This window comes from Pituophis catenifer, unplaced genomic scaffold (assembly GCF_029215685.1).
Source record: "Pituophis catenifer annectens isolate HBS135680 unplaced genomic scaffold, rPitCat1.0.hap2 SCAF_3, whole genome shotgun sequence".
In the NCBI taxonomy this organism is placed as follows: domain Eukaryota; kingdom Metazoa; phylum Chordata; class Lepidosauria; order Squamata; family Colubridae; genus Pituophis; species Pituophis catenifer.
The window spans coordinates 214,715,103-214,728,695 of record NW_027256883.1 but is presented as its reverse complement, the minus strand read 5'-3'; the positions used below and the strand labels follow the sequence as shown (position 1 = coordinate 214,728,695).

General features: G+C 46.4%; 1 protein-coding gene across 1 annotated transcript; it reads left to right on the top strand.

Moving 5' to 3' along the window:
* Positions 1–12,748: 12,748 nt before the first annotated feature.
* LOC139315127 (acrosin-like) lies at positions 12,749–13,180 on the top strand (the record flags this gene model as incomplete). The annotated part of the gene is made up of 2 exons (XM_070941146.1): positions 12,749–12,805; positions 13,094–13,180. Coding segments are annotated over 2 exons (144 nt in total), but the record flags the coding sequence as incomplete, so codon positions are not given.
* Positions 13,181–13,593: the final 413 nt, after the last annotated feature.

Below are 13,593 nucleotides of genomic sequence, written 5' to 3'. Positions count from 1 at the left end.
ACTCTACTCTACTCTACTCTACTCCACTCCACTCCACTCCACTCCACTCCACTCCAATCCATTCCATTCTATTCCATTCCATTCTACTCCATTCCATATTTTCTATTCTATTCTATTCTATTCTGTTCTGTTCTGTTCTGTTCTGTTCTGTTCTGTTCTGTTCTGTTCTATTCTATTCTATTTCCAAGTTGCTTCTCTCCTTGATAAGTTTCCATCCATTGCTTCTTGTCCTGCCTTCAGGTGCTTTGGGGAATAGCTTGACCCCCGTCTTCTTTGTGGCAGCCCCTCAAACATTGGAAGACTGCTATCATGTCACCCCTGGTTCTTCTCTTCATTAGACTAGACATACCCAATTCTTGCAACCGTTCTCCATATGTTTTAGCCTCCAGTCCCCTCATCCTCTTGGTTGCTCTTCTCTGCACTCTTTCCAGAGTCTCAACATATTTATTTATTTATTTATTTATTTATTTATTTATTTATTTATTTATTTATTTATTTATTTATTAAATTTGTATACCGCCCTACTCCCGAAGGACTCAGGGCGGTGAACAGCCATAAAAATAAAACATGTAAATACAAAATTTAAAATAGGGATAAAACCGATTAAATAAATTTGGCTGAACCATTTTTAAAACCCCAATAATTTAAAACCAAATTTAAAATTCCCATTTAAAAGAGGAAAATTTAGATCAGGCCAGCTTGATGAACGTCTTAAGCGCGCGGTGGAAGGTACGCAGATCCGGGATCCTCCGTATCTCCGGGGGGAGCTCGTTCCAGATCGTAGGTGCCCCCACAGAGAAGGCTCTCCCCCTGGGGGCCACCAGTCGACATTGTTTGGCCGACGGCACCCGGAGGAGCCCCTCTCTATGGGAGCATACTGGCCGGTGGGAGGCTATTGGTGGTAGCAGGCGGTCCCGTAGATAACCAGGTCCTAAGCCATGGAGCGCTTTAAAGGTGGTAACCAAGACCTTGAAGCGCACCCGGAAGACCACCGGGAGCCAGTGCAGTTTGCGCAGGAGAGGCGTTACATGGGAGCGCCACGTCGCTCCCATCACCACCCGCGCAGCTGCACTCTGCGCCAGTTGGAGCCTCCGAGTGCTCCTCAAGGGGAGCCCCATGTAGAGAGCGTTACAATAGTCCAGACGGGAGGTGATGAGGGCATGAGTGACCGTGCGTAACGAGTCCCGATCCAGAAAGGGACACAACTGGCGGAACTGCAACTTTTACATTGCAACTTTTACATTGTGGCGACCAAAACCTGATGCAGAATTCCAAGTGTGGCCTTACCAAGGCCTTATAAAGTGGTATTTACACTTCAACACTTGATTCTAACCCTCTGTTAATGCAGCCTGGGATTGCATTGGCTTTTTGCGGGGCTGCAGCACACCGCTGGCTCATATTTAAGCGGTTGCCGGCATCCCATCCATGGAAAACCTTCACAAGCAAATAATTCCTGAATCGACCGTGATCTAAAACAGAATAGAATTCCAGAGTTGGAAGGGACCTTGGAGGTCTTCTAGTCCAACCCCCTGCTTAGGCAGGAAACCCTACAGCACTTCAGACAAATGGTTTTAAGTTTCTTCTTAAAAACTTCCAGTGTTGGAGGATCTGGCCTTCCCAAGGTTAAATCTGATCCTGTTCCTCCCCATAAGGCCACCAATGGGGCCAAAGAAAAGGAAGAGTGGCTTCTGAGATGATTGACTGCCAATTCCCTCCTTCCCTTCCTTCCAGAACTCCCCACTTTTCCCCGCTGTGGTGGTCTTTTCAAATGACACCCATCATTGATTATTATTTTTTTTCTTTCTACATAAAGTGCAGCTGTCTCGGGGATTGAATTATATCCACCCATTTTAGCGCTGAGCTGTTTGCACGCTCAACTTTGTTGGCTTTGACAGCTCGGAAAAACCTGCCTAACCTGTTCTCTGCCTCTCTTATTCCGTCTCTGTTCTCTTCCCTGCTTTCCCTGTGACAAAAAAAAGCTTTCTTAAAACAATAAAAAAATAAAAGAGCAACTGCCAATCACCAAAGGGGATTAGCCGCCAGAAGGAAATGCAATAAGAATTCAAGAGTGCGTAAGCGATAAGAGTCAAGTGTGGGTAAGTACGTAAATAAACACCAGCTTAAGCCTGAAAAGGAGGAAGGAAGGAAGTCAAGAATGCCATTCCTTGATTATGGGTCCTTTTGTGCACTCTGAGATTGGTGGTTTTCTTGCAGATATTTTATGACCCAACTAGGGAACATCATCAGTGCTAGAAGGGAGGGGGGGTTGAGGAGAGGAGGAAGAAGATTTATTTATTATTATTTTTAATTTGATTTATATGCCGCCCTTCTCCGGAGACTTAGGGCGGCTTACAATGCGCTAAGCAATAGCCTTCATCCTTTTGTATATTTTATACAAAGTCAGCTTATTGCCCCCACAAACTGGGTCCTCAATTTACCTATCTTAGAAAGGATGGAAGGCTGAGTCAACCTGGAGCCTTGGCGAGATTCGAACTTGCAGTAATTGCAGGCAGCTGGTGCACTGTAACAGTGCTTAATCAGCTACGCCACCAAGATGGTGGGGTCCTTGTGCTCTCTGAGCTTCGTTTTCTGGTAGACATTTCATGACACAACTAGAGAACATCATCAGTGCTAGAAGGGAGTGGGGTTTGTGGAATGTAGGTGGAGGAGGAAGGGAGGAGGAGGGGGAAGGAGAGGGGAGGAGGAGGAGGAGGAGGAGGAGGAGGAGGAGGAGGAGGAGGAGGAGGAGGAGGAGGAGGAGGAGGAAGAAGAAGACTGTGGGGTCCTTGGTGCACTCTGAGCTTGATTGTTTTCTTGTAGACATTTCATGACACAAGTAGGGAACATTATCAGTACTAGAAAGAAGTGGGGTTTGTGGAATGAAGGAGGAGAAGGAAGAGGAGGAGGAGGAGGAAAAGGAAGCGGAAGAGGAGGACAATGACAGTGACTGGAAGCGTCCTTGGTGCTCTTGGAGCTTGATTTTCTTGCAGATATTTTATGACCCAAATAGGGAACATTGTCAGTGCTAGAAAGAAGTGGGATTGATGGAGTAGAGAATGGGAAGAAGAGGAGGAGGAGGAGGAGGAGGAGGAGGAGGAGGAGGAGGAGGAGGAGGAGGAGGAGGAGGAGGAGGAGGAGGAGGACAGTGGGGTCCTTGTTGCTCTCTGAGCTTGGTTGTTTTCTTGCAGACATTTCATGACCCAACTATGTAATATTATCAGGGCTAGTAAGCAGTGAGATCAGTTGTCTTTTCATATACTAGTGGCTTGCCCTATCTGTATCAGCTGTCTTCTTCTCGATTGTTCCTTCATTAGGCTGATGTTTATTCTTAGATTGTCTGTCTGAGTTGGTAATTCCTTGATGCCACACCTGGATTATTTGGGGCACCCCACTCCCAGGGTCCATCTGCATTTTTTACTAAAGCCCACCACCGAGCATAAAAAAGAATTCAAGAAGTTATTTTGCTGAATGACTCAAGAGCACTTCTCCCTCCTTAGGCTACCTCCCTGCTTAAATAGGACGTATCGCCTGTTCATAACATTTCCAAATTTCCCTAATGTTTTAGATCAAAAATATGAATTTGCTGTGAAGGGAAGGGGATATATCGTGTTTGAATCCCTGCCAGAGCCCAGCAAAAACCCTTCTGGGGCTTCTCGGTGGCTTGTCAGAAAAGAAACTTAAAAGCAGGAGGGAATGAATTTGTCCAACGACATATTAATACCGATGAACCGAATCCCATTTACTCGGCGCGGAGGCTAATAAATCGGTTTGCAAAGAGAGAGACAGTTCCTGATGGAAACAGCTGAGCCCACGGACGACGGACGACGGTGGCTTTTCCTCCGCCAGAGCCTCGGTTCCCCGAGAACTGATCGATTGTGACAGCCAGCCAACAACTGACTCGGGCATCATGTCAGGATTGGCTTGGCCAGCAAATGAGAAGGACACGCCGATCCACTCAAGTGGGGAAATGAAATATTCTTGACTTTGGGCCCCTCTGAACTACTAATGCGTTTCCCAAGCGGAAAAAAAGTTTCAGCCTCAGGCTGGCCAGAGTTTGAAAACTATACCGGTGCACCAATAGAATAGTTTAATCGTAGCTCAGGGTTGAAATGAGGGGTCCTTGGGGAGCTTCTCTCACAAGTTATTTTGGAGGGCATCTCGCCTTTTCAACAGCTCCTGGAGTGGAGTTCTGCTACCATTCCCTCTGCTACCATTCTGTGGAAATTGGGATCGTAGAAACACCCAGGAGCATAGAAGAGTCCAAAGGCAGATGCAAGAATAAATGTGATAAATGTATTTATTCATATAACAAAACATATTAACTATATACAAAGGCTGTCTTAATATCCATTAGGGTAGGGGGCACACAGCGTGTGTGACTACCCCTATCAAAGATCATGTCTCCTGGAGAACAAACGTAAAAAAGAGAGCATGGTGGAAAGGTTAGAGGGGGTTTTATACTCAGTGTAAGCCCCTCCTCTCCACATAGGGGTGGGGGCACTTTCTGCCTCCACTAGTGTCTGTATGATACATGTGCCAATGGCTTGAAAATACTTGACATTGGTGCTCTCTGAGCTTTGGGGGTTTTTTTTCTTGCAGATGTTTAATCACCCAGCTAGGTAACATCATCAGTGCTAGATGTGAATGAGGTTTGCACAGAGAAGTGTGGGATCCTTGGTGTTCTCTGACCTTGGGATTTTCTGCAGACATTTCATAACCCAACTAGGTAACAGCATCAGTGCTAGAAGGGAGGGGGATTGGAGGAGGAGGAGGAAAAGCGGGAGGAGATGGAGGAGGACTGTGAGGTGCTTGGTGTTCTCTGAGCTTGGTGGTTTTCTTGCAGACATTTCATCACCCAGGTAAGTAATATCATCAGATCTGGACATGAATGAGGTTTGCAGAAGATTTGAGGTGTGGGATCCTTGGTATTCTCTGACCTCGGGGGTTTTCTGCAGACATTTCATGACCCAACTAGGTGACAGATAACAGGTAGCACTGCTAGAAGAGAGGGAGGAGGAGAAGGAGGAGGAGGAGGAGGAGGAGGAGGAGGAGGAGGAGGAGGAGGAGGAGGAGGAGGAGGAGGAGGGGGGGGAGGGGGAAGGAGAAGAAGAGAAGAAGGAGGAAAGGAGGAGAAAGAAAAGGAGAGAAGGGGAAGAGAAGGAGGAGAAGAGGAGGAGAAGGAGAAGGAGAAAGAAGGAGGAAAGGAGGAGAAAGAGGAGCAGGAGAAGAGAAGGAGAACAGGAGGAGGAGGAAGAGAAGAAGAAGAAGAAGAAGAAGAAGAAGAAGAAGAAGAAGAAGAAGAAGAAGAAGAAGAAGAAGAAGAAGAAGAAGAAGAAGAAGAAGAAGAAGAAGAAGAAGAAGAAGAAGAAGAAGAAGAAGAAGAAGAAGAAGAAGAGAACTGTGAGGTCCTTGGTGAGCTTAGCAGTTTTCTTGCAGATGTTTCATGACCCAACTAGGTAACATCATCAGTGTCAGAGGAGGAGCAGGGGGAGGGGGGAGAAAAGGAAGAGGAAGACTGTGAGGTCCTTGGTGCTCTCTGAGCGTGGCACTTTTTCTTGCAGATGTTTCATGACCTGAACATCAGGGAACATCATCGGTGTCAGAAGGATCTGAAATTTATGGAGAGAAGGAGGTGGTGGAGGACAACTGTGGGGTCCTTGGTTTCCTCTGACCTTGGATCACGTTGCAGATGTCTTGTAGACGTTTCATTACCAAAGTAAGTAACCTCATCCCTGCTATGCACTAAGGTAAAATTACGATATTTCCCTAGATGAAGCAAACAGAACCCCTGCCTGCATCTTTCTTTTAGGGTGCAGTTCAGTGGTGAAATCCAAATTTTTTTACTACCGCATGGGCGTGGCTTGGTGGGTGTGGTGTGGCTTGGTGGGCGTGGCTTGGTGGGCGTGGCAGGGGAAGGATACTGCAAAATCTCCATTCCCACCTCACTCCAGGGGAAGGATATTGCAAAATCTCCATTCCCACCCCACTCTGGGGCCACCAGAGGTGGTATTTGCCAGTTCTCCGAACTACTCAAAATTTCCGCTACCGGTTCTCCAGAACCTGTCAGAACCAGCTGGATTTCACCCCTGGTGTAGTTGTTTGGGATCTCAAATTGACCCTTTAGACATCTGGCCCAAAAAGCTATTCGGCAGCTCATGAAGACAGAGAAGGAACTACATCATATATAATGAAGATCTAGAAATACAGGATTACTAAATCTTCTGATGAGAGATTACGGGGGCCAATGGAACAACTCACCCTCCCAAAACTTTCAGGGCCATTCATGCCGGCTCATTTTTATTTACTATTATTAATTCTTCCAAAGGGACCTGAACTGTATGAATTGGAGGCACTGGGAGAGCCTCCCTCTAACTGGTTTATTCTGCTGCCTGTGCTAAAAATCTCCTTTTCTATCCTCGCATTGCAGTCATGGAACATCTAATTTTAGAGAAAAGTGAGGGTTTCAGCCTGTTCTGGCAGCCAGCAAGGCTTGCAGAATTTGACGTGGTCTTCAAAAGAAATGAGTTTTTGGGATAAGCGAGTAGCAGCGCCGGCTTCTCTTGGGTGTTAGTGCACCCTACTGGTAGTAAGACAGAGTAGTATTCACAGGAGAATTGAAGAGCAAAGCAATAGTTTCTCTGAGTCATTTCTGCTCGGGGTTTATGGCAATATTGCTCAACTTCAGCAATCTTAAGAGATGTAGGACTTCAACTCCAGATTCTGGAAGTTGAAATCCTACATCTCTTAAAATTGCTAAGTTTGAAAAATCCTGGTTTACAATGTTGGTTTGTTTTTATTTTGTATTTTTCGTCAAGCATGTATTTTATGACAGATACAAGTGTAAACATAATTATGAATACATGAAATGGATACGAATAAAAAGGAATATTAGGACAGGGACGGAAGGCACGCTGGTGCGCTTATGCACGTTTCTTAAAGACCTCTTAGGAATGGGGCGAGGTCAACAGTAGACAGTTTAAGGTTAAAGTTTTGGGGGTTTGGGGAAGAAGCCACAGAGTCAGGTAGTGCATTCCAGGTGTTGACCACTCTGTTGCTGAAGTCGTATTTTCTGCAATCGAGTTTGGAGCAGTTTACCTTGAGTTTGTATCTATTATTTGCTCGTGTATTGTTGTGGTTGAAGCTGAAGTAATCATTGACAGGAAGGACATTGTGGCAGATAATTTTATGTACTATGCTTAGGTCAGACTGAAGTCGGCGAAGTTTTAAGTTGTCTAAGGCCAAAATTTGGAGTCTGGTGGCATCAGGTATTTTATTGCGAGCAGAGGAGTGGAGGACTCTTCTCGTGAAATATCTCTGGACTCGTTCAATTGTATTTATGTCTGATATGCAGTGCAGGTTCCAGACAGATGAGCTGTATTCAAGAATTGGTCTGGCAAAAGTTTTGTATGCTCTAGTTTGCAGTTCAATATTACCAGAGAAGAAGCTATGCGAGATTAGGTTAACAACTCTTAATGCTTTTTTTAGCAATGCTGTTACAGTGAGCTCTGGCACTTAGATCATTTGAGATGAGTACTCCAAGATCTTTGACAGAGTGAGGGTCCTCTGTTAGGTCGTATCCTCCCAGCTTGTTGTATTTTGTGTTCTGAATTTTTTTTGCCAATGTGTAAGACAGAGCATTTGTTGGTTGAGATTTGGAATTGCCAATTGTTTGACCATTCTGACACATAGTTAAGGTCTTTTTGTAGAGTAGCAGCATTGTCAGTGATGTTGAATAGTTTTACATCATCAGCGAAGAGAACGCAGTTGCTTGTAATTAATATCTAATCTAATCTAATCTAAATTGTTTAATATATTTTTAAATTGTTTTTAAATTTTGTATTTGATGTTTTTCTCGCTGTTCACCGCCCTGAGTCCTTCGGGAGAAGGGCGGTATATAAATTTAAATATTAAATTAAATTAAATATTAAATTAATCTAATCTCCCATTAGAACATAGAATCATAGTCTATGGAGTGCCTATGGAGATTCTCCATCATCCAGGACATGGTTGTCCCAAAGGTGCTTTTTCAAGAGGCAACTGGACTGTCTTATTTATTTTTTGGAAGACGTTTCACTTCTCACCCAAGAAGCTTCTTCAGTTCTGCCTGAATGATGGCGGATGGAAGGATTTATACTCCTTGCAGACAAAGCTGGTCGTTTGCATCCTTTTAGAGGGACCTTGAGGCCACTTGGAGGTTTCTCTGTGTCCTCAGGGTCACCTGAGTGGTGCAAATGGGTGCGGAGCCTGTTGAAAGGACTTGTGTTGTAGACTGGAGATGGGTGGCGTCGTATCCTTCCCCCTTTGTTGAGAGAGGGGCTGTTCAACTTGGACACACATGGCCTCATAATGAGGGGGTCAAAGTCCAGTTGCCTCTTGAAAAAAGCGCCTTTGGGACCGAGGGCTGGAGGGCTTCTGATCCAACCAAGAACATTGCCACCAAATCAAATACCGATTAATCTTTGTAGAGTCTAGATTAGAAGATGAACCTCTGGGCATAGGAGGAATTCAAACGCAAAGCAACCATTGCAATTTGCAGAATAAGAGGGTTGGAAGGGACCTTGGATGTTTTCTAGTCCAACCCCCTGCTCAAGGAGGAGACCTGGTGCCATTTCAGTCCAATCTCTTCTTGGAAACCTCCAGTGATGGAGCACCCACCACTTCTGGTGGCAAGCTGTTCCGCTGGTTAATTGTCCTCATTGTTAGGAAGTTTCTCCTCAATTCCAGGTTGCTTCTCTCCTTGTTCAGTTTCCATCCGTTGCTTCTTGTCCTGCCTTCAGGGGCTTTGGAAAATAGGTTGTGTCCCGTCCCACCCGTGACAGCGCCTCAAATATTGGAAGACTGCCATCATGTCATCCTTAGTCCTTAATAGTATAACAGAATAACAGGGTTGGAAGAGACCTTGAAGGTCTCCTATCTGTACTATCAAGAGCCTTGATAGTACAGTGGTTTAGTGCACCCTGTTATTAAGACCAGCTGCCTGCAATTACTGCTGGTTCGAATCTCTCCAAGGCTCAAGGTTGACTCAGCCTTCCATCCTTTCTAAGGTAGGTGAAATGAGGACCCAGTTTGTGGGGGCAATAAGCTGATTTTGTATAAATATACAAAAGGATGAAGGCTATTGCTTAACGCATTGTAAGCCGCCCTGAGTCTCCGGAGAAGGGCGGCATATAAATCAAATTTAAAAAAAAAAAAAAAACCTTGTGAATGAGGTTCTGATACTCAAGGGATCGTGATCCGATTACACACACAAACGCACAAAGCATGCAAGTTGAGAGAGGAGTCTTGAGAAACTATTTGGTTTAATAAAAGAACGCATAAAAAACAAAGCCTGCAAGAAAACGCCAACAGCCAAAAAGCTCTCCTCTCAGCGAAGTCCATCAGCTCTTCCTGGAGTCATCCCACAGCATGGGAGGTTCTCAGTCCTTTGGCAGTGACTCAGCTCTTTCGCTCCATCGAAGTGACTTCAGCCACGCGCTCTGTATCTCTCTGGGTGAGTCTCAGGTGTATCTCAGGAGTCTCTCTGGGTGTCTCTGAGATGCAGTTGGAGTTTTTAAGAAGAAGTTGGATAACCGTTTGTCTATTTATTTTATTTTTATTTTATTTTATTACATTTCTATACCGCCCTTCTCCCGAAGGACTCAGGGCGGTGAACAGCCACAAGATAAAAACACATAAATACAAAAATTTAAAATAAATTAAAAACGAATTAAATAATTTGGCTGAATTTAAAATACCCCATAATTTAAAAACAAATTAAAATTTACATTTAAAAAGGGGAGAAGATTTAGGCCAGGCCAGCTTGATGGAATAGGAAACTCTTAAGCGCGTGACGGAAGGTGCGCAGATCCGGGATCCTCCGTATCTCCGGGGGGAGCTCGTTCCAGATCGTAGGTGCCCCCACAGAGAAGGCTCTCCCCCTGGGGGCCGCCAGTTGACATTGTTTGGCCGACGGCACCCGGAGGAGCCCCTCTCTATGGGAGCGTACCGGCCGGTGGGAGGTTATTGGTGGTAGCAGGCGGTCCCGTAGATAACCAGGTCCCAAGCCATGGAGCGCTTTAAAGGTGATAACCAGCACCTTGAAGCGCACTCGGAAGACCACCGGGAGCCAGTGCAGCTTCCGCAGGAGAGGTGTTACATGGGAACTCCACGTCGCTCCCATAACCACCTGCGCGGCTGCACTCTGCGCCAGTTGGAGCCTCCGAGTGCTCCTCAAGGGGAGCCCCATGTAGAGAGTGTTACAATAGTCCAGACGAGAGGTGACGAGGGCATGTCTAGGGTTTCCTACCTGAGGAGGGGGGTTGGACTAGAAGACCTCCAAGGTCCCTTCCATCTCTTGTTATTCTATCCTATTCCTGTCTCGGTTTGTCTCATTGGAAAACTTGCATGGACCTAACAAGCCATATTTGATCTTTAGCTACTACGCCAACTTCCTTGCCCGCCAAAAGGCCACGTCACTCAGCCACAGAAAAAGGGCCACGGGTTTTCCTCCTCCGAAAGCCAGCTTCTCCCTGTAGCTACGGATTTGCTAAACCGACGCTTGGCGCATTAAATCCCATCTCTTCTGCGTCAGCAGCATAGGTCGGGATGTACGCCCACCTCCGGTTCTCCTCCATTAAAGGAAGCCGAGTGTTCGGAATGACAAAACGCGGGAAGGATGCTGCCGGCTATTTAGCAGGGCTTGACACTAATAGGAAATTTTACAACCCAAACCAGACCCACACGCTGAAAACGAGGAGTGATTCATGGCACGGGGCTCGTGCGAAGATTGGAAGGAAAGAGGCTCTTTAAAACACATCAGAAATGCTCGCCTCTCCGGATAAATAAACCCAGGAAACCCCCGTCCTTTGAGCAAGCAAATGACTCCTAATACATTCTACAAAATCAGTCAATCAGAATAAGAGCTGGAAGGGACCTTGGAGGTCTTCTATTCCAACCCCCTGCTCAAGCAGGAGACCCCTGTGCCATTCTACTCTTTTCCTAAAAACCTCCAGGGATGGAGCATCCTACAACTTCTGGAGGCAAGCCGTTCCACCGATTAATTCTTAATTTGCGGCCAATGACCAGGCGGCTGTGAGTTCTAGTTCTGGATTAGGCACGAAAGCCCCTGGGTGACTTTCAGCCAATCACCAGGAGCCTGTGAGTTCTAGTCCCGCCTTAGGCAGGAAACCCACTGGCTGATTTTGGGCCAATGATCAGGAGGCTGTGAGTTCTAGTCCTGCCTTAGGCATGAAAGCCACTAGGGGACTTCGGGCCAATCACTAGAAGACGGTGAGTTTTAGTTCCGCCTTAGGCACAAAAGCCACTGGCTGATTTTGGGCCAATGACCAGGCAGCTGTGAGTTCTAGTTCTGGATTAGGCATGAAAGCCACTGGGTGACTTTGGACCAATCAACAGGAGACAGTGAATTCTAGTCCCGCCTTAGGCATGAAAGCCACTGGTTAATTATGGGCCAATGACCAGGAGGCTGTGAGTTCTAGTCCCGCCTTAGGCAGGAAACCCACTGACTGATTTTGGGCCAATGATCAGGAGACTGTGAGTTCTAGTCCTGCCTTAGGCATGAAAGCCACTGGATAATTATGGGCCAATCACCAGGAACCTGTGAGTTCTAATCCCACCTTAGGCAAGAAACCCACTGACTGATTTTGGGCCAATGACCAGGAGGCTGTGAGTTCTAGTCCCGCCTTAGGCATGAAAGGCACTGTGCGAGTTTAGGCCAATCACTAAGAGACAGTGAGTTCCAGTCCCGCCTTAGCCTAGGTGACTTTGGGCAAATTTCTTTCTCTCAGCCCAGCCCACCTCACAGGACTGTTGTTGTGGGAGAAACAGGAGTAGGAAGGCCTGTTGAATATGCACTAAGAGCAGGGGTGTCGAGTTCTACTCGCAGTATTCCTTTTTTAGCTCAGCTCATAAACTGCTAACGAGCATCCGTTTTCTGAAGCACCCTCGTTATTTCTTCCTTTTTCCTGAATGGCAAAAAAATAAAAAATAAAATAAAATAAAATCCTATCGTGTCATAAAAATACGGACGAAATAATGACAAGTAACCAGAGGCACTTAAGAGGCCATTTTGCAATGAAATGGTGCTGAGCGGAACGGGAACAGATTGTAGAGCCTGAAAAATAATATAGAAATACGTAATCTGAAGGACTGAGGCTCTGGGGTGTTTCCCGAGCAGTTGGGGGATCTATGCAAAGCCATGAAATCGTAATTGGAAATCAGATTTGTTCTGCCATAAGGCTGCCAGGTGTCGCTCCATAAAATAGGAGTGATGGGTGGCAACAGAGGGTGACTGTCAGCTGTTTGCCGATGAAAAAGAATCTCAGGAACGAGGAAAAGTTTTCTTCGTTGTTTCCAGTTGACAAAAGGTTAAAAACGCCCCCACCAACACCGACAGGGCAAGCCACTTGTATAGAAACAGGGAGCAAACCCCCCCTCACCCTTCTAGCACTGATGACGCTACATAGTTGGGTCATAAAATGTCTCCAAGAAAACTTTCAGGGTCAGAGAGCACCAAGGGCCCCCCCACCCCCCAGGAACTGCTCCTCCCCTTCCTCCTCTTCCTCTTCCTCTTCTTCTTCCTCTTCCTCTTCTTCCTCTTCTTCTTCCTCTTCTTCTTCCTCTTCCTCTTCCTCCTCTTCCTCTTCCTCCTCTTCCTCTTCCTCTTCTTCTTCCTCTTCCTCTTCCTCCTCCTCTTCCTCTTCCTTCTGCTCTTCCTCTTCTTCCTCCTCTTCCTCTTCCTCCTCCTCTTCTTCTTCCTCTTCCTCTTCCTCCTCCTCTTCCTCTTCTTCTTCCTCTTCCTCTTCTTCTTCCTCTTCCTCTTCCTCTTCCTCCTCTTCCTCTTCCTCCTCTTCCTCCTCCTCTTCCTCTTCCTCCTCTTCCTCTTCCTCCTCCTCTTCCTCCTCTTCCTCTTCCTCCTCCTCTTCCTCTTCCTTCTCTTCCTCTTCTTCTTCCTCTTCCTCTTCCTCCTCTTCCTCTTCCTCTTCCTCCTCCTCCTCTTCCTCCTCCTCTTCCTCCTCTTCCTCCTCCTCTTCCTCTTCCTCCTCTTCCTCTTCCTCCTCCTCTTCCTCTTCCTTCTCTTCCTCTTCTTCTTCCTCTTCCTCTTCCTCCTCCTCCTCTTCCTCCTCCTCCTCCTCCTCCAAACCCCCTTCCTTCTAGACTGATGATGTTCCCTAGTTGGTGAGCACCAAGGACCACACAGTCCTTCTCCTCCTTTTCCTCCTCCCTTTCTTCTTCCTCCTCCTCTCCTCCTCCTCCTCCAAACCCCACTTCCTTCTAGCACTGATGATGTTCCCTAGATGGGTCATGAAACGTCTGTAAGAAAACCCCCACCCCCACTCTTTTTAAACTAAAAGACAGAAGAGCCAAAATACCCCATAAAGATGCTTTAACAAAAATCTCTTCTTTAGATCCGTAAACACTGGAGCTACCCACCCTGAAGGGGAAAAAAAAACAAAAACAAGGCAAACATTTCAAGCATTTATTGCGTGAGTCACCAAGAGACCTCTATCATCCATGATTTCCTGCTTGTCTCCTTCCTGGCTCCAAAGGAGAGCAAGCGACACCCCCTTTGCCTGCTCTTCGGACGGTCTTCTC